This window comes from Thermobia domestica, chromosome 1 (genome assembly GCF_964235325.1).
Source record: "Thermobia domestica chromosome 1, izTheDome1.hap1.1, whole genome shotgun sequence".
In the NCBI taxonomy this organism is placed as follows: Eukaryota; Metazoa; Arthropoda; class Insecta; order Zygentoma; family Lepismatidae; genus Thermobia; species Thermobia domestica.
The window spans coordinates 390704383-390729875 of NC_137454.1; the positions used below are offsets into that span (position 1 = coordinate 390704383).

The 25493-nt window shown below is 34.8% G+C and overlaps 1 protein-coding gene across 5 annotated transcripts; it reads left to right on the forward strand.

Annotated features, from left to right (window-relative positions):
• The first annotated feature begins 2420 nt into the window (after window positions 1-2420).
• LOC145665228 (uncharacterized) lies at window positions 2421-24985 on the forward strand. 5 transcript variants are annotated; one of them, XM_081732533.1, is made up of 3 exons: window positions 2421-3543; window positions 10720-11306; window positions 23611-23738. In XM_081732533.1, the coding sequence occupies exons 2-3, from the start codon at window positions 10870-10872 to the stop codon at window positions 23711-23713; spliced, it is 540 nt and encodes a 179-aa protein (XP_081588659.1). In that variant the 5' UTR covers window positions 2421-3543; window positions 10720-10869; the 3' UTR covers window positions 23714-23738. The 5 variants fall into 5 exon arrangements, with proteins under 5 accessions (XP_081588659.1, XP_081588648.1, XP_081588654.1 ...); XM_081732522.1 differs by having other exon boundaries at window positions 2439-4490; window positions 23631-24985; XM_081732528.1 differs by having other exon boundaries at window positions 2439-3414; window positions 23631-24985.
• Window positions 24986-25493: the final 508 nt, after the last annotated feature.

Sequence of the window (25493 nt, forward strand, 5' to 3'; positions counted from 1 at the left end):
GTTTTTAAAGATATGTTGAACGAGGTATCACTCACCCCATGTTTCCATTTAAAATTTTGAGGTTGCGTCCTGGGCCCCCATGAAGGGTGGCCCTGGAAGCCTCCGCGACAATATCAATCGATGTGCCACATGACATTTTCTATTTGAGTTTTTGTTCGGTTCATTTATGTTCAACCGTTTTTATATTAGTGGTACTGCACGTTTTAACTGCATCTGATAGAGGCAACATGTCTTGTCGGCCATTTTGAATACAGTGCCCGATATGAAAGATCTTTTGCCACAACGCTTTTTAGTTTTTCAAGATCTATCGAACGAGGTACCACTCACCCCTTGCTTCCATTTAAAATTAAAGTTGGGCCCCGGGAACCTATGCAGGGCGGACGTGGGTGGCACCGCGACCATATATATATATATATATATATATATATATATATATATATATATATATAGAGAGAGAGAGAGAGAGAGAGAGAGAGAGAGAGAGAATTCTATTTGCATCAGCAGTGGATTAAGTTTCTGGAGAGGCTTGAGGAACCAGTAAGAAACATTTGCGTTGTACGTGCAATGCAAAAAATTATCACAAATTTATTTCGGGAGGGGTTTGAGCCCGATAACCACCCCCTAAATACGCCAATGTACATCAGTCAACCGCTCTCATATTATCTAACACAGCAACGAAACAAATTTTGAGTGAAGGCAATTTTAGTATCTATCAATATCAATATTCGAGACGAGACCGAGACTTTCGAGACTGACCTAAGTCTCGTCTCGGTCTCGTCTCGATTTATAGAGGTCTGTCTCGGTCTCGGTCTCGTCTCGGTTTTTAAAAGTCCGTCTCGGTCTCGGTCTCGTCTCGGTATAAAAAAGTCCGTCTCGGTCTCGGTACCATCCCTAGTGCAATACTAAAACGGTCGACAAACATATGATGCCTGCAGTAGTCAGGCTTTTAGTGTGACACTAATCATAAGTCAAAACGACTTTGCATAAGGCCTCATCAAGTTAAAAAGCTAATCGTGTGAAAATTATTCGTGCTGAGGTTCATTCCGTACCAGTATTAAAAAAATTCTGCGTTCAGTTACGCAGGGGCAGATCCAGGTGGCGATAAGGGCAATTGCTCCACCAAAAGAGGAAGCTTTTTTTTATTTTTTATAAAAATAAAACCCATCCCTGAGTTTGGAGCTCTTAAAAGTAGCTCTAAGTAGCACTATTACAACCCACCGCCCCCCAGAGGTCCGTCCTGGATCCGCACCTGTAGTAACGTAAGACATAGAAAAAATAAATGTCATCCCGCCTTATGCACAATCGTTTTGAAGTATAATTAGCGTTATACTAAAAGCCTGACTACTGCAAGAAACATATGTTAGACGAATCCTTTAGTATGGCACTAATTATGCTTATGAACGACTTTGCATAACGCCCATTGTAACGACTAAGCCGATTATTTCAATATTATCTTTGCGTTTACGCAAACCGTTACTTAATGTGCCCGCTGTTTTTAGAAAAATCTTCTATTGACACCAAAAGGTTTATACGGAGAAATTGAAGTTTAATAGAGCATGATATTAATGAAAACAAGTTTTTATTTTAGGGGATGTAAATGATGTTATAACTATTTTGCAGATTATCGCAATATTAGGGTTACCTTTACGCATACCATTACTGAAGGTCCCCACTGTCTTTTCAGGGAATCTTCTATTGACACCGAAAAATGTATACGGTGAAATTGAGGTTTAAATAGAGCATGATATTGATGATAACATGTTTTTTTATTATTTTAGACGACATACATGTTATTATTAGAGATTATCGCAAGATTGGCGTTGCCTTTACAGAAACTATTACTGAAGGTTCCCACTCGTTTCAGATAATCAATTGACACCGAAAAATTTATACGGTGAAATAGAAGTTTAAATCGAGCATGATATTGTTGAAAACATGTTTTTATTTTAGGCGGCGTAAATGTCATTATAACTATTAAGCAGATTATCGTAAGATTAGCTTAGCCTTGACGCAAACCATTGCTGAATGTCCTTACTTCATTGTACAGTGTTCTATCGGTACCAATTGAGTTACATGGTACTGTCACTCTGCGTCTAAGTGACAATATCCCAAATATTGTATTTCAGGGTTGCCAACCATACGGTAATTTATCGTGATATACGATAACTTAAGCATTAATACGATATACGATAATGCTCTTGCGATAATAGGTGAATATACGATAATTTTAAAACGTACACTTTTTAGCAGTTTTTGAATGCGCAAATAAATTGTAGGTGTGCATTAAAAATTATAAAACAAACATTTATAACAATCATTCTCGCTAAAAGAAAATCAATAACGATTTGAAATTGGTAACCCTGCGTCCATCACATTTACGTGGAGGTGGTAATATTGTTTGTTCATGATAGATGGCTCTATTATTGGCTCACGGGAATGTTAGCACCTTTGTTTGGTTGTAAAAAACAAAAAGTTAGAATCGTTCTGTGGCAAATGAAATTACGTATCGCGTAATTAAGTATGATGAGGATAGTGACACCGATGTAAAGTTCGAAACTAAAGATTACTGGGAAGTTTATTATATATTATTGCTACTAGTAGTAGTATTATATACTTGTTTGGCCTATGTTTAGCAGAAGGGGTCCAGCTCTTTTCTCTAAAAAATACTACAATTTTGGTAATTTCTGTTCCCATTTGGTTAGTTTAGGGTAGGTTAGGTTAGTTTAGATTAGGTTAGCTTAGTTTAGGATAGGTTAGGTTAGTTTAGTTTATGTTATATTAGTGTAGGAGTCCCGCATAATTTTCCAAAAAAAATACAGAATTTCGCTTATTTCTACTAATATTAGGTTAGTTTATGTTAGCTCACGTTAGCTTAGGTTAGTTTATGTTAGGTTAGGTTAGATTTGGTTACGTTATGTTACGTCTGAATACTTGCATCATTCATTTCTCCTGTAAATTTTGTTTTTTACGTGCTTCTGGACCCCTTGTACTAAACATACTCCACTTATTTATACAATTATCCTGCCCAGTGGCATATTTACGATTTTGTTTCGGGAGGGGCTTTGCTAACTTTCGGGGGGGCTTTGCCTGAAAATGTGAAAATTCTGCAAGATATTTCATTTACTTTACTATACTAAGTAAGATTTCGTGAGGGGCTTAAGCCCGGAAGCCACTCCCCTAAATACGCCACTGATCCTGCCTGTAACTAATATACGATAATTTTTTGTAAGATACGATAATTTTAAGGACGAAATTCGATAATTTTGTTCACCGTCGTTGGCAACGCTGTTGTATTTTTTGCCTTCGGTCAAAAGAGTCTGTACCAGTGACCATTATAACTTCAGCCCGTTATTACTGACTAGGTACTCGGACTTTTCTTACATGTGAATTAACGCATGCGATTTCGAGAAATGGGTAGGAAGAAAGATCGTGTGCATCAATGTTACGTGGAAAATTGTAAAAAAAAAAAAAAAAAAAAAAAATCAACTTAGTATCTAGCAATTATTGTGGACATAAATATGCCTGCAGTTTTACTAGAAGGATGCAAGTATAAGTAATTGTATATTCCGGGTGGGAAGAAATTTAAAAAATGGGAATATTCCCGTTTTTTCCCCTGGCCTATAAATTCCCGGGAAGGAATTAATTTCCACTTATTTATTGGAATCCAGTGATCTTCCAAATTTTAAGAACCATATGACTAATTACTTTATTTTAATATATTATGATTTATTTCCAGGTTTTAAGGAATTTGGAGGTTAAAAAGTTTAAAATTATTAGACGATACTTTATATAACTAATAATATGATTTTTTAAGTTCTATTTCCATTTGCACTAATAGGTATGGTAAATGGGGGGCCAAAACTAGCAAAAAGTAGGATGATTTACAGAAGACTTGAGTTGATAGTGATGTTCAAGTAGTCAAGAACGTATCGAAAACTTTTTTTTTTTTTTTTTACGGCAGTAGGGGATTTATAGAAAACGAAAAGGTAAGTGGAAGTGATTTATGTGAGAAAAGAAAGTGAATTGTTGGTAACGAAGATAGAAAACAACGTGCCATGCAGGGCTCTAACCTGCCTTCATTCGCTAACGCTCGCTCTGCAATGCTGTCTGAATTTAAAGTCGGTAACGTAATTTAACCTATGAAACCATAAAATAACCGCATCGAAATAGAATATCGCAAAAAAGTAGGTGCAGACGTTGGCCCCCAACGCTAAAGAACAGCCAAAATTAGCAAAGTGCTAATTTAAAAATGATGAAAAGGAACCATTTTGTAAAGTAATTTAAAATTATATAGAAATAGAGATGAAGTACTATTAATAAACACCGAAACACCATTAGTAATAGACGTCGGTCTGTCTCCTCTCTCTAACTCGAATTTCTGAAGAGGTACTCGGACTTCTTTTACCTGTGAATTAACGTATGGAATCTCGAGAAATAGGTAGAATAAAAGGTCGTGTATGGCAATGGTATGTGCTAAAATATAAAGATAAGTAAGTATCTTGCAAATTTTGTGAACATAAATATGTATGCGCAAATGTTGATAAATTTGTGAGACATGTATCTTCTAGCATTTACCCAATCTAATTGATTTATAACATTCATATATTTAATGTGTTTATAATATGAGTAATAGAGTCAACGTGAGCAAATCCACTTAATATAAATTTAAACTGTTACTATATAATTTTTTACACATATTTAATTGACAGATCATCTTGTAAATAAATATACATTTATGCGTACTCTCTAAATATAATAAAGTGTTAATAAAGTAACATAGTACCGTTCAGAATATATAGATTTTAAAGAATCCTCTGTGGACAACAGTAATAATATGCTATGATACAAAAATTACTTCAACTTTGAAATCAAAATATTGTAATACAATGCAATTTTCTTTCTGATTTTACATAAATTCCCATTTTGGGAATCCTCCCGGGAATATTCCCAGGGCATATTCCCGAAAAATATCTTCCCGGGAATTTACCCGTCAGTAAGGAGGAGTGAGGGAAGCAGTAGGGGTAGAAACGGGTTAAAAGCCCCACAGGGATTCGTTAAGTTCTGTCTTCGACATAAAATGGGCAAATTAAAGATTTCCCTAAAGTTATCAGGACTTTGTACAAAATGTGGATCCGTATAGTAAAACTGCACCTAAATATGTATGCGCAAAAGTTGCCAAAATGGTGAGACATGTGTTTTCAAGTAGTCTGGGTAACAGCTAGAAAACACATGTCTCACCATTCTGGCAACATTTGCGCATACATATTTAGGTGTAGTTTTACTATACGGATCCACATTTTGTACAAGTCCCGGAATATTGTTTTAACTGCATTTTTGTAAGTTGGAAACTGGAGGAGCAAGTCTAAATTTAAGGCGTTACCCAAACTAACTTTTTTATAACATTTTTAAAAAATAGTGTGTTTATAATAACAGTAGTATGGTCAAGTTTAGAATATCCACCAACATGTAAATTTAAACTGTTTAGTGGTGTAAAAGTATCCGGACTCGCTATACCAAATGTCTTTTTCGAACATAGGCCTATTTACTGTCATAAAACATATTGTAAGGAAATATACATTTTGCGTACTCTTAAAATATAATAAAATATTATTAAAATGACATAATGTTGTTCAGAAATATTTTAAATAATCATCTAGAGACAACAGTAATAAATATACTGTGATAAGCAAAACAAATTTAATCTTGATATGATACTATAATAATATAATGCAATTTTATTTGTGTTTGTTCATAAATTGCAAGAATATTCCCATTTTTGGGAATGTCCGGGTATATTCCCAAAAAATATCTTTCCTTGAATTTGCCCTTCACTATGTGTCACGCAGATTTCGTACTCCTAACAGTCATCATTGTCCTCTAGAATAGTATTGTATTGTATTGTATTTATTTCGTCCTTTTTTCATACATTTAGCACTGTAATACAATGCATATGAAGTGGACACGTCATTTATATATGAATACAAAAGTAAAAGAAACAATAATAGTGAAAATTTCACACACTAGGTTACTAATTAAGCCTAACTTCTTACATCTTATTACACTGTACATTTTACGACATCAATTGTTAAAAATAAACTTAGCAGTTATTACTTGCAGTGTATTTAGAAATCCTTCAACAAGCTAAAAGCGAGTAATGACATTGATTTACTGTAGATCATGTAATATTTCTATAAGCTTAGCAGTTCATGTATTCCTCTACCGAGTAAAAGCAATGTGGTAATAAACATTTCTGGAGTCTAACTTAATAATATGGAATTTATCATAGATGGAATTCACGGTATCTACCAGAAATATACTTTCAACTAAATTTGTCACGATTTGGGTGTTAATACCCGAAAAAAAGGGCTACAATGAGAAATACAAACGAACTTGTGCAACGTAGATATAGAACTTGTGCAGAAAACAGCGTGAATTCTGTGTAGCTAAATTTAGCCAGTGCGAAGAAGGTGGAGGAGAAGGGCTGAGTATGCGTCTGTAGAAACAGAGGCGTCAGTGGCTCTATTTACGCATAAGCGATAATAGTGTAAACTCGAAGGAGGTATTCCTAAGGTTTTCTTTCTTTTTTCCCCGCTAGGCTGATGTTTATTTAATGGAGACCAGGTATCGAAAAAAATTATAATATCGATATTTTTTGTTAATATTAATTTAGGTTAGATTCTAAATATTTGTCCCCTTTACATAAACTCATAACTTATTCCATATTAAAATTCTCTAGATTAAAACATGTCGAAATCTAGAAATTAAAAAGAAGTACCGTATATCGCTGGGAAGCTAGACGTTTCCCTTTCATTTTTGTTTGCGAAATTTTCAATTGAAGAGTATGGCAATTTTCGTGAAGAAGCACCGTGCACTAAGTCTAACTTAATTTATTTATATTATTGTGACTTTCACTCCACTACGTTGTATTGATTGATAATGTGAACTCTTTACGGAAGCAAAAGAAATCGATACTAGTTTTTTTTATTATTTTTTTTTAATTAGTATTTACAGAGTGCGACTTTTTGTGCTTAACATTTTGTGTAAAATGTGTTTCTATGAGATCCCTCTAGTAAATTTATATTTATCACATTCCTACATGTGTGCGTGTGCCCTCCTTTTTACAATCAATCACTTCCAAATAATTTCATAAATTAAAAGGCGATAATTTACTGCTGGTAGTTTTGTTTTGCAGATGCAATAATACTTTCTTCAAGAACATTGAATCCGATGAAATGCCTCTGCAACAAAAAGATGACCGTGACATTCACTAAAATCCTTTTCCAAATTTAGGGTACAATATAATCAGATAAATTTTCTCGCTATTTTTGTCGTAAGACAACATAAATATCGCCATCGGTTAAGAATACCAACAGAATAGAATGAACCATTTGCGCATCATCTAGTAAGTAAGTTACAATTTATCAAATCCATGGTATAATTCAATATTGTTAACTTCGTACAAGTATAAAGGAAAACAAAACAACTTTTTATTTGAAACTAGTTTTTATACGTGCATGCAGTTTCTGTATACTCCGCCACTCCGAATATAGCGGGTGTAATAATAGTAGTATATCAAAATTACAATGTCTCCTATATAAACTGTTTTGATCTAAATTTTATATGTGTCTTGCTCTCCAGCGATCACTAAAGATGTTTATTTGTGGAGTACACATTCCTTCGGATTCTACTGTAACAACATATGATTCTTTTTATGAATTTGCTGAGGTAATGTTCCAATAGAAAGCACCGTTCTTTTCATAACTGACTTAATAAAAATCATATAACATGTTCTAATTTTGAAATCCAACTTTCAACAAATTAATGTGAAGACTTAGAGAACTTCGTGTTACTGTATGACTTAATGTTCCATAATGACATTGAAAATACTAATGGCCGAACCGTACATGTAGTACTCTCAAATCTAAATGACATTTCTGCAATAAAAGAGTCTTCTCTTATTACTAATAAAAGTAGGCCTCTCACAGCTTTACTTATTTCTTTCCTAACTCCTGGAAAAACTTAAGGAATCCAGTTTTAATTTTAGGAGACAAAATTTCCACGAAAATTTAATTGCCTTTCGCAATCAGATGAAATAAATTTTGCATTAACAATCTTCTAGCAAATGATTAGCAACATAATTTCTGCAGATGTTCCACCCAAATGACATATCAGCGCAAGATAAGCACCTTGGTTTATTTATAATATAATTTAAAAAATTAATTCCAAGACATACCACCATAACGCGCAAAAAGGGATCAAAAATGTACTTTATCGTCGCGTTTAAATTGAGAGACTGACATAAAATTATACTACAGAACCTTTAAACAGAATGCTCCGACGAAAAACACCTAAGCCAGATCTAGAGCTTTATTAAACGTAAAACATAGCATTTGTCATCAAGCACTCTTACATACAATGGCCATGATATCCAACATGCCAACGAAATAGCACAGAATTTTGCACATTATTTGCGTTCAGTTTATAACAATGTACTCGACACATACAACGTTTAGTCTCTGCTTGCCAATCGGACCGAAGGTAATATATTAGACAACTTTCAATTAGATGAAATAAAACTCGAAGAAATAGAAAATGCTATACGAGCGTTAAAACCTAAAGCATGTTGTGGTTTTGATAATATTTCTCCTTGTGTTTGAAAGGTTGCCAGATAACACTTGCCCAGATAAAGGGAAGAAATTTTTTGTTCGTTACCAAAATCTGGAAACAAGAATCAAATACAATGCTTCAGGCCAATAGCTCTTCTGTCGCCATTTGCAATAATTCTTAAAAATAAATTATATGCACGAATATTAAATGATGTAAAAATTTTTCTTTTTGAATTTATCAACAAAGCCTCTTACGTAATAAATATATTTCGACAAATTTATCAACTTTAAAGAACTATATAGCTATAGAAGTAGAAATAGGCGGTCGAGTAGATGTCGTAGGTAATGATTTTAGCAAGGCATTTGAGGACGTTGATCATGATGTCTTGCTACTATAAGTATCATCTTTGAATTTTTCAAAACAAGCAATGGAGTATCTTGTATCATACTTGCGTTACCGAAAACGATACCCTTTATACAAAGAGTTCTTTACAGAGAGGTTCAATATCGGCAGTCTCTCAAGGATCTAGTCCAGGTGCCTTGTGGTTTCTTCTTGTTATCAATGAGGTTCATTTATGTATTAAATCTTCCCAAGTTGTTCTTTTCGGCGGCGATCTCGAATTATGATCCAAAGTAAAGTCAACTGAAGACTGCGTGAAACGTCGACACGATCTAGAGAGATGATAAATGTTGTGATAAGAATAAATTAGTCCTGAATATATAAACATATAAAGCTTATCTTTCTCGAAGAAAGAAAATCCAATTAACTTTACTTGTACAATAAGTGGCATTTCATGGTCTACTCCAAATACTACCATAGAATTAGCAGTTATATTTGGTAGCAAATTAACCTTCGCTTAACACATAGACACGACAACGAGTATTGCATATGAAAACATAGACATAATTTACAAGATAGAACAAGTTCCCTGCAAAGATTAAAAATTTATAAAGTTATATGTTTCATACGTGAGTTTGAAATTAAAATCCTACTGTACGTTTCGACATTAAATATCACTAAATAGTCTGATGCAATAGAAAATATTCAGTTTCATTTCTTAAAAGTCCTTGCATACTAGAAAACCGTTTTCTACCCAAAGTATGTCCCCTTAAAGTCTTAGTAACCAATTTTAGTTTTCAAAGATTACAAGACAGGAGGTGAATTTTTGATTTGTTGTTCTTACATAAGTTATCAAACGGTAAAATTGATTGTCCAGAATTAATTAAAGATGTATTTCTACATGTCCCAACAATTAAGACTAAAACAGTAAACACTGGGACATTCTATTTTAAAAAAGGAAGAATTAAATATTACATAAGATTCCTGTGTGGAGAATGTATGCTTCGTATTACGAAATGATTAATTTCATGCAGTAGATGTGTTTAGTATGTCCAAAAGCAACTTCAAAACAATTGTAAGGCAATAACTTCTGGATAACTAAACAATGTATATTTGTGTATGTATAATACTGCATGTTAAATGATTACATACCCGACACAATAACTGGGCAGTAAGCCAGTTCTGTTGTCCTTATGAAATAAGTAAGTTAATTAATATAGCATTGCTGTCATGATTTATTTAACAAGAGTAAGCTAGTAATATAGTAGAAGATACTTCAGTTTTGGCGTTTTAAGTACTTTTGCAACAGTGATGGTACGTTGAATCTTATTAGACTTATTTGGAAAGAAATGACAAAACGCAAGGCTCATATTTCGATAAAATATACTATTGTATAATTAAAGCATAACAAAATAGAAGAAAGATAATATGGGCCAATAATATATTCTTATGTAAAGTAGATGAAAAATACGTTTGTTTTTTCTTTAAGAAAGGAGAAAAGAAACAAGATGGTGGATATTTATCAGTATTTCGATATTTCGACCTGGTTTTATATTTTTTGTATTTAACTATACCGATATGTTTGTTTGAATTGTAGCAAACTTTCGAATATTTAAAATTATTTGTACTACCTTTTTACATCCCTACTTTTATCAAAATCATTCCACCCACTACACTAACTCAGTTTCACCTGAAGTGGGACTAATTGTTGTCCATTTCTGGCCCGCTCTTAATTTTGTTAAAACGACTTTTTTTTTAAATTTTTGCTTTCAGATCTGTTTGTTCTTCTTGAACATTAAGTGGTGAAGGTTTCAAGTCTCCAACTTAAACAGTTTTTGTGTGAGTAAAGTGCTTTTCCATAATTTCAGTTTTGCCTGTAACAAAATTGAATTGGAAACAGAAAACGTTCATATTAGAGTTGAAATGAAAACAGAAAACGTTCCTATTAAAGTTGAAGTGAAAACTGAAAATGAGTCATCTGAAGAATGTAATTATGAACTGTGTAGTAGTAATATTAATGATCATAAAGATCCTCTTGCAACACGTTGTGATTGTAAGGAACAAAACGGTGCAGCGGAAGGAGAAAATATCCCTTCAGAAGTGATTGAGCTTGATAGAATATCAGATTGGAAACTAACTTCGAAAGCAATATGTTTGGTTGAGTGTTTACCAACTGATAATGTATTTGTTAATGCCGAATGTTTCAAGAGTAACATCAGGGGAAGATCCTCCGATTTTACACATATCACGGAAGAGAGGAGCATTCACATATCTGCTACTATTAGAGACAAAAGCGACCAGGAAGAGGATGTTCAGGAAAAAGATAATCGAGGAATCGGTAGCATTGCTCAGACCCGAAGGTACGTTTAAAGGTGTTTATTTCATCAGAAGTATGTTTTGCATAATTTTTTTTTTACATTTGCGATACTTCGTTAAATATTCATTTTTTTCCTTTACCTTAAACTAAGTTAATGGAATCAGAAACATTTCGGAAAAAAAAATGAAACTTACTGCGTAGCTTTGTAACAGATGAAATAGTTTGGCACTGAAATATGTATGTAAAGATAACGGTAAAATGCTATAAGCACCGCCTTCCACCAAGCTTTAAGTATTAGGATTCTCAGTAATGTCAATATTCGCTTCATAATTTCTAGGGAACAGTCCTCACTGGATTATCCCTGTATATCTTTTCCATCTCACTCAGAATATTTTCATGAGAAGACAGACTTGATTTTTGTATTCTTTTCTTTCTCGGTTCTGAAATTGTAACACTACCTTATCTGCTGAACACCTCAGTAAAAAAGAATGCCAAATACGGATCTTGCGGGATTTATCGAATTTCCAAAAGAAAAGTTGATAACGTTACATAACCCTTTCACATATTGTGATTGCTCTAAATTTAATGTATGTTGTATCACCAATTAATCCTTACTTGATCAACCAAAAATTCAACTTTTCGTCATTTGTAAGTATTTTACTTTAATATATGGCTTCTCAAAATTCACTAGTAAAAGCTGATGTCTCACAAGATTATATGTTGAATGTCTTGTCATATGAACTTGTACCGTGAGCAATGTTTATAGATAAAAATGCTTGGTACTTCTGTTTGACAATTGCGGCAAAATAATATTTTCTCTAAAAGAACGCGTTCGTTTCTTCTTACTATACTGACCTTGTTATGCTGTCTTGGTTTCTAACTTGTACAGTGATGAGGCCCTTCATAGAAACCAGTGGTTCTGTCCCAAATCACGACAGTTTGCTTGGGTTTCTTGAAATTCTGACTTGCCACAAACTTTTTCCATTCCATCATTGCCATTCATATCATTCTCTCCCTGATCTTGAGAGTATAACCATGGAATGTTAAACTTAAAGATGGTCATTTTACAATTAAATATTGGCAAGTAATGTGCTCAAAGGAAAATAATCTAAGATAATTAAAATTCAGTTAAAATCGACAAGATTCGATTGTATTAGAAAGAGAAGGAAGTAATTAATAACTAGCTATTCTCTTTCGATTTTTTCAAACGAATGCACTGTTTCCATTCTTCATTTTACTTAAGCAGAGATAGCAATACTTAGTCTGTAACGAAATATTTTCAAGTTATAACTGGGGATTTCTCTTTCTGTTTAATAATATTTAGTTGCATAACCGTTTAATGATAAATTTTGGAAACGATTATTTGTAATTGTTTATTGAAATCGCATACAAACATTATATTAATATACTGTGTTTTGTGGTCGGCTTATTAAATAATTAGGCATTAAATTCTTTTAATGGTTGGGAGTAATCGATTGATTAACTCAAAATTTTTAGGTGTTCAACTAAGGAATTCAATTGCATTTTAAAAACGTTTGTTCAATACCTTTAGCTTGGGAGTCTTTTATATCGTTATTTATTAGAAATAGATTAATGCATAATTAAATAACGGAATGATTGTATTCCGTTTCACACTAGTAGAATTTCAGTTCTCTTTAGGTCAAAATCATAAGAGAAGAATGGAGATTATATGCAGACATTTTTCGTGGCAAAGCTTACAACTAAGAAAAATACTTAAGACCTATGGCTAGAATGGGCATAAAATAGAGGTATTTGGATATAAATTGCAAGATACAAAAAGAGAACGAAGAAGATTTAAAATATCTAAGACTATGATCTACAGTGACTGACTTGTGTATGAATTGAATTCTTCATTTATCATCACTAGAACTTTGCTTCAGGCAGATTTGTCTCTCTTGCGTTTAAGCGAGCTATTAGCAATATTCAACCCTGCTTATATCATAATGGTGTGATCTGCTGATATTGTGGATGAAGGGGACGTCTTAGTAATTAACCATACAGATTGACACCCTAATTAGTAACGAAATGGCAACGTCTTCCCTCTCACGACGTAAAATTTACAGTTCAATCTTATATTAATGTAAATAAATGAAACACAGGAAATTTTAATACATAATGCTCTTTTTCATCAACTGTTGCGTAGAAATCAAACATAGTAGGTTACGGTTGATCAGAGTGGTTGCGAAGAGTGGTATGTGATAATAGTTCATTGAGCGTTGATGTAAATAGTGAAGATAGTGGATCGTGGTGTCAACTGGTTGAGTGTTACTCGGTTGAAAGTTTTATTGTTAAACTGTTTTCGCATACACACGTCACCTTTATAAATATGGAATATCTTGGACAATTTTCTAATTTTTTATTTATGTCCGATTAAAGTATTCAACAGAAATACAATACTAACCTTACTTGTTCTAGTTGTGATATGTAATGTCTAAATTTAATTTTCTCTCCGACATTTCAGGTGGAAATCTCTAACTTGTTACATTGAGGTATTTTAAGTTCTCTAAATGTGTTGCTTATTAGCATTTTATAGGTGGCACTTCGTTGGATTCATTTGTGGTTGATTCAATTTGTAATCTACCTAAACTTAACACAGTACCAACCCTATTCGTACCAGCCCTGATGATTCATCATTGATAAGAGTAGATAGTAAACTTAACGAGTGGAATTCCTACAGTTAGATATTATATATTCCGCCTTTTAACAGTTCTACAGCTAATAAGTTGATTTTTAATTTTTTCTTCTACTCTTATCGATTTTTAGCTTTCTCTTATAACTCTCAATGTTATAATTTAAAATAACCAAACAGTTATATTCTTGTTCTTTCTACTCCTCGCTTTCCTTCCATCTTTTCTTGTATGGTAATATGAAGAGGAAAATTTCTGTTCAACATGTGCCCAATTCAATTGGCCTTCCTACGTGGGATGCCGGCTAATTATGCTAAATTTAGAATATGTTTTATACATTCATTTGGTGTTTATTTTATTTATGGCAGAAATTGTTTAGAATTGAATATTTTATTTGTTCTGCAATTTTATATACAAGACTCGCACTTTAGGCAGGAATGCTACAAATTGTTGTGTACTGTCTATTTCCTGGACTGTCAATTGTAATAAAATACAGGGTGACCGCGTGACTATGTTACAAAATTTAAGGGATGATTCCTGACACGCAAACAAGAAGAAAAGTTTAAATAAACTTTTGTCCAACGTACATAATTTCGGAGCTAGAAGGTGCCGAAAACGTGGGAAAATAACATTCAAAGCTCTATAGCTCGACTATGATGAAGGATAGAGCTATTGCGGCATGGTCACGTGAAAGACACCGAAGCTGCTGTATTCAAAAATGTTTAGGTCGAGATCGTGCAATTCGTGCACAAGTGATTCCTCAAAGGAGCGTAGAGATTCCCGGATAATCTGTCAAGAAATATGGGTCGAAAAGCATACGGATGAATAGCCGTCCCAACTGCTAGCAATAATGCGTCTGGCCTATATCGATATCTCGATGAAGCACAAAATGGCGAACAGTTTATATACGTGCCATGTGTGGTTGCATAACGCGCACTAAATAAGAGTGGGAAACATGTGAAAGGAAAGTGTGAATAATTTGGTACAAATGGTAAATACATGATATTACGCTGTCCTATCATTGAACAGACGTTTTTAATAAAAGGTAATAGTCATGAAACGTACTAAAACGTTGTAAAAGGATCACACTATTAATGTCTTACTTCCATGTATTGTTGTCATTGAAAACAAATAAACAAAACTGAGCGAAACAACCATAATGCAAAAGAGGTTGTTTCCTAAAAACAAAAGTCACAAGAATGGGAATAATGTCCAATCGACATTTTACAGCAGGATTGAATGCAGCCAAGAACATCGTCAATTACCTGTAAACGAGACAAATCTCCCAATTATCCTACAATAAGTGATGGACATGGCGTCTCTCTACTTTAACACAGGCATTACAGCGTCGCAGTAAGTTCTGACGCATCCGCTGTAACAACCCAGGATCTGTTCTTGTAGTATCCCAGGCAGCGAGTATTCGTGATAATAGTTATTCTGCGTTGTCTATAGACGTTTCATAGAGAAGTGTTTTGACATAACTTCACAAGAAAAAATCAAGTGGAGTCTAATCTGGGGAACGTGCAGGCCAATTAGAAGGACCGCCTCTTCCAATCCATCTGTCACGAAATGTTTGATTCAAATACTCTCGAGCACTTGCTGAAGAGTGGGCTGGGGTGCCATCATGTTGAAACCACATTCGTTGGCGAACACCAAGAGGGACATCCTTTAATAACTCTGGAAGTATGTCTCGCAGGAATCTCGTATACACTGGTGCAGTTAATCGTGGTGGTAGTAACTATGAACCTATTATCTGATCACTGATAATACCCGCCCACATATTTATGGCGAATCGGTCTTGCTGGCCCCTTCCCACGATTGCATAAGGATTTTCGTCTCCCATACATGACTATTGTGACTATTAAATATCCCGTCTTTCGTAAAGCAAGCTTCGTCGGTGGAAATCACGTAGGAAGCAAACTGCGGATCAATTAAAGAGCGTTGGAGAAACTACTCACAAAACCAAACGCGAGGTTGAAAGTGAGTTGGACGTAAGGCCTGAACCCTCTGCGGGTGATAGGGGTGTACCTGTTGCTCGTGTACTACTTTCCAAACAGTATCTTGTGCTTCTCCCCTTTCACGTTCTATTTTCCGGGTACTTACAGTTGGGTCTTGGGCGAAACGATCAAGCACTTGTTCTTCAAATTCCGTAGTCCTTGTGGTTCTTCGTCTTCCTTGGTCGTAGTATTGAGGTTGTAAATTCCCCGTGTCTCGTAAGCGTTGAAAAAGTCTGGCAAACACAGTATAGGCTGAATGTCTTCTTTCTGATACTTCAGTCGATATAACCTATCAGCTTCTCGACTGTTGCCATTTGCTTGACCGTATACAAATATAATGTCCGCAAGTTCTGCTATCGAATACTCCACTTGATCTCACATTCGGAAAAGCAAAGCACAAACTGCACTAAGGAACTCGTACCCTACGAAAAACCCACATGAAGAATGACCTTCCACAACGCCTTCTAGTAGGGTTGTCTTATATTTTCCTTACCTTCGATTTCCTACGACAGAAAGAAGAACAAATGTTTGTGATCGAACCTGCAAACTGTGGCGTACTTCAGGTGATATCACCGTCTGTGAAAACAAAATATCTTCTAAACGATAGCAATATGACGACATGTTAAGCATTCTAGACAAAATCTCGGAATCAGTCCTGCAAAACATCGGAAGCAGCGACTCAAACAAACGTCCTGATAAATTGTTTTTCCTTGTTCTTTTTCAATGTTCGGGTAACGCACATTACGGCTAATGATAAGAAACGGATATTTTACTGTTGTTCTCTGGCAGTGGTCAAATTAACATGGGATGGCGGAAAAATTCCCCTCTCGTAAAAAGTATCCTCGGCTGGTATCATCAAATAAAATACGATTTCTGCCTGGAAGAAAGCACCCATATCCCCCGGTTTTTCGCCGTTAGTTTTACTTGCTTTCAATGGCAAAACTACATGGAAGAAAACAAAGTTAGTGTGATGTTTGTACAACATTTTAGTACGTTTCATGATTATTCCCTTTATTAAAAGTGTCTACACTTACAATGAACAGGACAGTGTACTATCATGTATTTACCATTTATACCAATTTATTCACATTTTCCTTTCATTTTTTGCCACTCTTATTTAGTGCGCGTTATGCAACCGCTCATGGCACGTATAAAACTGTTCGCCATTTTGTGCTTGTGCGACTTAGGCCAGATGCATTATTGCTAGCAGTTGGGACGGCTATTCATCCGTATCTTTTTCGACCCATATTTCTTGACAGATTATTCGGGAATCCCTACGCTCCTTTGAAGAATACCTTGTGCACGAATTGCACGACCTCGACCTAAACATTTTTGAATACAGCAGCTTCGGTGTCTTTGACGTGACCATGCCGCATTAGCTCTATCATTCACCATAGTTGAGCTATAGAGCTTTGAATTTTATTTTCCCACGCTTTCGGCACCTTGTAGCTCCGAAATTATGTACGTTGGACAAAAGTATATTTGAACTTTTTTCCTTGTTTTGCGTGTCAGGAATCATCATTTAAATTTTGTAACATAGCCACGCTGTCACCCTGTATGTATTACATAAGAATTATGAGTTTTCAAATGTTTCATTGCTACAATATTATATTTTACTATAAAAAGTCCTGTAAATATTACCACGCACATATTTCTCCATTAGTCAAACTCTCTTCTGTTTCATTTCATTCTTTCCTTTCGTGTGTCAAATATTTTATCTTACTCAATTTCCCTATATTATTATTATCACTAGTAAGTAATAATAATATTATTGAAATCGAGATTTATGATGATACTGGTCTGAAGTCGTTACCATTTACTTATTGTACACGTCTGTTATGACATCTCTACTTAACAACAGAAAAAAGTATCTGACTTTTTTGAGACACTTTTACACCTGGAGGTAGCACGTGGTCATAAGTACAAAAATTCTTTCTTATTGATCAGTAAACGGAGAAACGAAAGTTAGTAAACACAGCTTTTTCTTATTGGTAAGATAGGAAATGAAAGGCAAATACACGATAGCTTTGAACTCCAGTTGAGCAAAAGAAATGTGCTATAAGATATATGACTGAGTTTGTGGCATTTTTTTCTGAAGTTGTTATTGATTTCTAAATGGAAGAGTCAAAATAATTGGAAGCGTCTGTGAGTAAGACACGTACTGTCTGCTCTCTGTTCTGACCTAAATTTCCCTCCCTCACAAATGCATGAACCATCTAGCTCTGAAGTACATAACAGTTGTTGTATAATGTTCACCAGTAATTTGCATACAGACAACAATAAAGCTAAAGTGTGAATGTGTGTTGGAATACAGGCTAATAGACAACTGGTGATGAATTTTTCTTCCATTGTTTTTTTATTTATAATTCTCCACCTGAATTCCACACTTGTGCTGGAAGTAATTGCACAGCATCCTTCGTACGAACCAGAGTAGTATATAATTCTAAAATGTTTTAAAAGAACGGTAACCTTTCAGAAGCATTTTCATCTCTAAAGTATTCTTCATTTGTTTTCGAGGAGGTCAAAATTGCTTTGCAGATAGTCGTGTTTAATATATGAAAAAAACAAATATAATAATTTTAGCCAAACAAATTTGACCATCTATTACGTATATGCACCTGGAAATAAATATAAACCATTCGAAAACATAAAAGCAGCTGAAGTACTGTTATTTCTTTAATATGGATCAAATTCTGGAGCATTACTTTCTGGTTTAAATATGTTGTACATATATGGAAAAATGCAATGAATCCGGATGCAGTTAACCTCTTTCTCTTTGAGTGTTGTTGTATTAAGCTTAATGAAACAGTCCAACATATATTGTCAACTGAAGAAAACTGTCTAAATGCCTTAGACGCACATTGGGCGTAACGAGGATTTGATTGGATTAGATATGAGTTAGAGTCCGGTTGAGCACAGGCTATATGTGACGTTGATGTACAGCTTAACCTGGTACCCGAACCTCATAACATACCGCCGGAAATCAAACCTGGGTCTTCCACGACAATGTCGCCTACACTTTTTAAGTGTTAGCTGGTAACGCAAAACCAGAATGAATTCGTTCGGTATAACTCTTCTACAAATGTAACAAAAATATAATAAAGTAATCTGTTTCTGAGGTTGGAAACCAATAACGTGTGTTTAAATTTTTCTATCAGTTTTACGAACTGCCTTCAGGTATAATTTTCGTCTATGCTAAGCCGTGCTAGTGCACAGTATTATGGTCGTAATTATGTGCAAGTGTCTTAGAAAAATGCATTCGTTAAGTACTAGTATTCTTTCACGTTGTCTGGTCTTGTTTCGTATTGTTTTAATCAGTTTTTCACATTCTTTCCCGATATTAGACAAAAATACAACAGTGTCGTATTTTGTGGGCGACCGAGGCTACCGGCTGTAGCCAGCTATATTATAAAGAAAGTATAATGCGTATAAAATAATTCAAAATAATACGTTTACACTTTATTATTTTCTTTTCATGGTACTAGTTTCCCAATATTTTCGCAAACGTGAATACGTAGTAACTAATAAGGCAGCTGTTAACGCTTAGAATGCAACGCAATTCCTCTCGCTTTCGTAGACACTGATGATTTAGCAACCTCGGGGATACCGTTCTTATACTACTGCCAGCAGAGAGCAATTTTTAACTGCTTGTGCGCCCACGTATGTTACACCGCAACAGTGAGGTAGCCAGTCACGACTGGCAACCGAGCAGGTAATCTCTCTGTGGATCGGTTTCTGTAGGCCGAGCGAGTAATTTGAAGTTAAGAACAACGGCATAGGAGACATTTTGGGGCTATCGCTGAATTTCGGGGCATCATTTAGTAGCGATTTGTATCAACGTAATGAAACATTTGTGTTTTACTTTGCGATTCTTGTTGTAGATATAATTGCTCATTACGTTATTTGCACTGAGTTGAATCCGTTGATTTTGCACCAACTGTTACGAACTGAGGCCCGGAAACAGTATTGTAGATTGGAAGATAGGTTAACTTCAATTACAGTGATGAGCGTTGTGCATAAAAATCAAGCGGGAAAATGAAATGCTACAAAAAAATTATCATTTTTCGTTTTGATACAAAGTAAATTGACTAAAATTCTTTTTGTAAGGCCAAACTCATTAAACTAATCGATTTAAGACCAAATACCAGGGGTGGCTTCCCCAGCTTCTGGATACATATATACATTTGATTGATTAATGACACAAGGAAATTACTTTTACAGTAGTGGTTGATGCTATTCGTTAAATAACTACCTACCATTAATGTAAATAGTGAAATATATATTTACTCTATATTATATCTTTGAAGGTTTTTAAATTTTTCATAATTTTTCTGCAGGCCCGTGCCTACCCTGCCTACCCGCTAAAGCCGTCACTGTCAAATAGCAAAATCACTATACATATTTCGTGATGCAAATTGATGAAAGAAAAATGGGTATATCTTGAGATCACACTTTGTGGTACACGGAGGGCCCGTGATACGACCTGCTGTGTTTGACCAGCCTCCAGTCGCCCTATTATTCTACCTTTCATAACGTCATCAATATGTGTTCTTTGAGCCATTTTCAACACAGAGACACCATTAGCACGTCTGACATCTGCACACTTACACGCTTCACCGTACTCTGACATGCACGAACACACCTCTGCGTATTTGGACTGCTGCCAGCGCCACCGTGTGACGACCGCACCGCATGCACTGCACCGAACAAATTCACCGGATGGTCATACCCCGAGGTGATTTCCAACCAAAAACTGCCCATCAGAGCGTTGTTTCACCATGTATCCGCATGATACTTAATTTATGATCACGAGTGCAGTTACTTATGCCTAGTCATATACCTTATGACTTGACTTTTTGCAGAGTTCGGAATCAAAAATCGCCACTTCACTCGTTAAAGCTTCCTATTGATCAATAACACATTTTTTTCTTACTTTCGTTTATCCGCTTACTGCTGGATATCGGATTTTTATTGGGGCCGCGGTGGCTCAGTGGTAGAGCGTTCACCTCTGGTGCTTAGGGTTCCGGGTTCGATCCCAACCTCGCCAAGTGAACTTTGTGGTGGACAAACACCGTGTGCGTTGGTTTTCTTGGAATTCTCCCGTCTCGTTCCACTTTCTTCATTCCACCATTTCATTCATTACTCATCATCACCGTCTCCCTTAGCCTAACCGACATAACCGTGGGACGTAAAACTCAAAGATTTCATTTCATTTTTTTCAGATTTTTATTATACGTAGACGGTAGAACTTTCGTACTAATTTCTGTTTTATATATCCTAAATTACAGAATTAGATCATTTCTGTTTTATCATTTAATGAATTGATTACTTTTGGTTATACAACAACGAGGATTTAGGGACGATATACTCGGCTGTTTTCGTGGGCTCCGAACCACACTGCAATTGCTGACTTGTGAAAGATTATTGAGAAACTGCTATTCACCTTACTGAACATGTGACGGACGGTGTATAATAATTTATGTCGGTGATATTGCTTGCTGTAATCATGACAGTAAAAATAGATATTATGATAGGCCTATAACGCATCCGCAGTTGTATTTTTTAACGCAACAGCTGTCGGTAATCCTTGCCATCGAGTAGGAAGGAGAAGCTCTTTTGACTAAGTTCTCAAGATATTCAAATGAAAGATCACGTTGAGAAAAGGATAATTTTTCCATCTATGTGGTCTTCAGTTAAGCCAAATTACAGTACATAGTGATATCAACAGTCTATTTTATTGCGTAATTGGTTATTCACACACACACGCGGGAATATAGGCAAATTTTGAAAACAGTTTTCGGTAAGTTATTTAGCGTGACGTGAATTGAAAGCAAATTTACATTTCTAATAAGCATAGTTGATGTTCAGAACAAGAAGAGTTCATATATTTTTACACAAATAATGAAATTGAAATATGTATGATATGTGGGTCACATCGCTTAAGTAAGTAATACGCATAAGCATTGCAAAATTCTTTTTAAAGAAAAAGCTATATAAATATTTATATAGATGGATAAACGATAATGTTATACAAGATCTCATGAAAGCGGGTGATATGACTACAGGATGATATACATTAGAAAAGATATATTTCTGAGACCCATAAGAATTCCGTTTGAGTGAATGGTTTTCGTATATTACCGAATGTGTACTAAAGTTTAACGGTCTTCTATGTTTAGCACATGCTGCTAAAGTTGCATAATGTAAATTACTGTCAGGCCTTCAAGTGAAGGTCAGAACTGTTGCAAATACTTAACTCCTTTCGGTCTTCGTTCATACTTTAGCGAACATACGAACTACGAATAATTTATCCGCTTTTAGCCACGAAAACGCACACCTCGTAACGAAGGTGCATCTTTTGCAATAAGAATATCAGGAAAAGCAAAACATAACTTCAGATTTTCAATTTCACAGAGTAATATGTACATAAAATCTGGGTGAGTTATGCGTGCTATCCCCGCTTCAGAACTTGTGCAGGTTTTCGATGTTGTTACCTAAATGAATATAGACTAGTTCGTTTACAAAAAAGAAAGCGGGGAAAACTGAGATAATATAAATTAAATGTGTATTTTTTTCGCATGATAAGTTCATAAAGGAGGAGAAGCAAGATACATTCTAAAATGTTATTTTAAATGTTAGTTTCTTTTCTATTCTAGTCCTTATAAGGGTTTAAAAACGTATTCATCAGAACTTTTAGTATATACTATCATTTATCATTTACTGCTTCAAGCGCTTGTTCTAAAACGTTACATTGTGCATGGACATCACAAGATATACATGGACATCACAAGAAACTACATAGATATACTTTTTTGTAGAAAATTGACAAAATGTTTTCCCGTTAACAGGGTAGTGTAGTAACTCCTGAATGAAATATGTCATATGAGATGGAATTACGGTGAGAGAAATTGTGATTATTAGACATAATTTTGTCGAAAACTACAATACTCCACATAAGTAAATTGATACATCAGAAACAGGAAAATGGCTTCATTTAAAAGAAAAATAACGAAAAACTCTTTTTGCCTGAAGACATCTCTGAAGTCTTACGCCACAACGGCCTCTGCAGTGCAAGACATTGCAAATGTTAAAATATCGAAGTAAGAGTGTATGTTATGTTTAACATGCAAGGGTTCACCGCTGAATAACACTTTATGACATCCACTTGAAAACCTAGTTTTCACACACACACACAAAAATAAAGATCAGATTTCTTGTAAAGAAATGAAAAGTTACAAGGAATTGAAAACTCTACGTGTCAGAATACTTTATTTCAAAAATCTTGATTGAATTTGAACTTCCATTTCCAACAGTAACAGTATCTTAATTCGGTAATATAACATATATAATTTCCTATGAATTTGAATGAAATATAATATCGAATTTTTAAACCTAAACAAAAATTCACATATTAAAAGAAGAAACGTTCTCGTCTTTGGAGAGTAGAAATTGTACAGATACCGCTTGATTTTTAAAAATTCCATATTTCCACAAAATTCCATGTAAAATTTCAATAACAGATATAACGTGTGTTTCTCACGAAATGTAATTTATGAGTGCTTCTGTACCCCTTATATTTTAGATACAATAACAAAGATAGTAGAAAATAAGTATCTTCCCATAAGTGCTATACTTTCTATACTAGAATTTGCATTTTATTGATTTAATATTATTTATTACCATTTATGTCTTTATTGAACAGACCATATATGCATTTTCCAGAACACACATGTTTATACCTATACGTGAAAAAGCTCAGACTTGCCAGGAATATGAAAAGGGATTCAATCAATGTTCGAAATTAGCAAGACATGTGTTATTAGATACAGTTTTAAAATCACACACATGCGTAGAATGTGGAAAGAGATTCGCCTACCGTTCAAAATTGACAAGGCACATGTTCACACATACAGGTGAAAAACCTCACAAATGTCAAGAGTGTGGAAAGAGATTTAGTCGAAGTTCATCTTTGGCAACGCACATGATAATTCATACAGGTGATAAACCACACATCTGTGAACAATGTGGAAAGAGATTCAATCGACGTTCAAATTTGGCTGCACACATGTTCACGCATACATATAAAAAACGTCACGAATGCCAGCAGTGTGGGAAGGTTTTTTATAAAAAATGCCGCTTAGCAACGCATATGTTATTACATACAGGTGAGAAACCATACATGTGTGAAGAATGTGGAAACAGATACAATGAACGTTCAAGTTTAGCTGCGCACAAGTTCAAACATACAGGTGAAAAACCTCATACATGTCAAAAGTGTGGAAAAGGGTTCAATTTTCGCTCAAAATTGACTGTACATATGATCACACATACTGGTGAAAAACTTTTCAAGTGTCAACACTGTAAAAAAGGATTCAGTCGACGTTCAGTTTTGGATACACATATGTTAAGACATACAGGTATAAAAAGTTACAAATGCCTGGCGTGCGGAAAGGGATTTGTTACAAAATGTGATTTGAAACATCACGTTTACATACATACACGTGAGAAAATTCACAAGTGCCAACAGTGTGGACGCGGATTTGTTAAAAAATTTGATTTGGCAAATCATATTTTTACACATTCAGGTAAAATATCTTACACATGTCAAGAATGTAGGAAGACGTATACTACAAAGTCAGCTTTGGCAAGACACATGTTGGCTCATACAGGTGAAGGACCTCACAAAATTGGAGAGTGTGATAAATGATTTATTAAAACTAAAATTAGGACACACGTATTGATGCATACAAGTGCAACACCTCACATGTGTCAATAGTGTGGAAAGGGATGTAAATTTCCACATTGGCAACACAAATGCTCTTACATATAGCTGTTGAGCATGCAAGTGCTAAAATTGTGGTAATTTCTTAAAAAATTATGTTCATATATATAGGTGAAAATCGCCAGTCATGCTTAAAGTGTAGAAGATCTTTGAATTTTAAAGATTCCCGAAGTCATATTTTGTATAGTAGTAAGGGGCCGTATTATGTATTAATAAATTCTGGTGATTTTCACCCTATTATGTAATAATAAATCCACTTCTTTCTCTTTCATGAGCAGAAAATTTCCAAAAATTAGCATGACCACGTGTTTGCTTATTGACCTGAATTATCCTTTTTAATGAGGTCTTGTTACTTCATATATTTATATTTGTATGTACAGAAGTCTGTTTCTTTCCGTAAGGCACAGTGAAGTGAACTTTGTGGTGGACAAGCACCGTGTACGTGGGTTTTCTTGGGGTTTTCCCGTTTCCTCCAAAGTTCTTCATTCCACCATTTCATTCATCACTCATCATCACCGTCTCGTTTAGCCTAACCGGCATAATCATAGGACGTAAAACTCAAATATATCATTTCATTTTCCTTCCGTAAGGCACGCTCACCTCATGAACTTCGGAAGTGGTACGTTGCCTAGCCCCCAAAGTCTTTCAGACATTCTAAATTTAAAAATGTTTACACTATAGTAGGATCATGGTGTGTACTTTTGTAAGTTCATTTGGTCAATATAGTTCTCTCTCTTGGGTTAAAAATTGCTAAAATATAAACGTAACTAACAGGTAACACGTAGAAGGTGCTCGAATAAAAA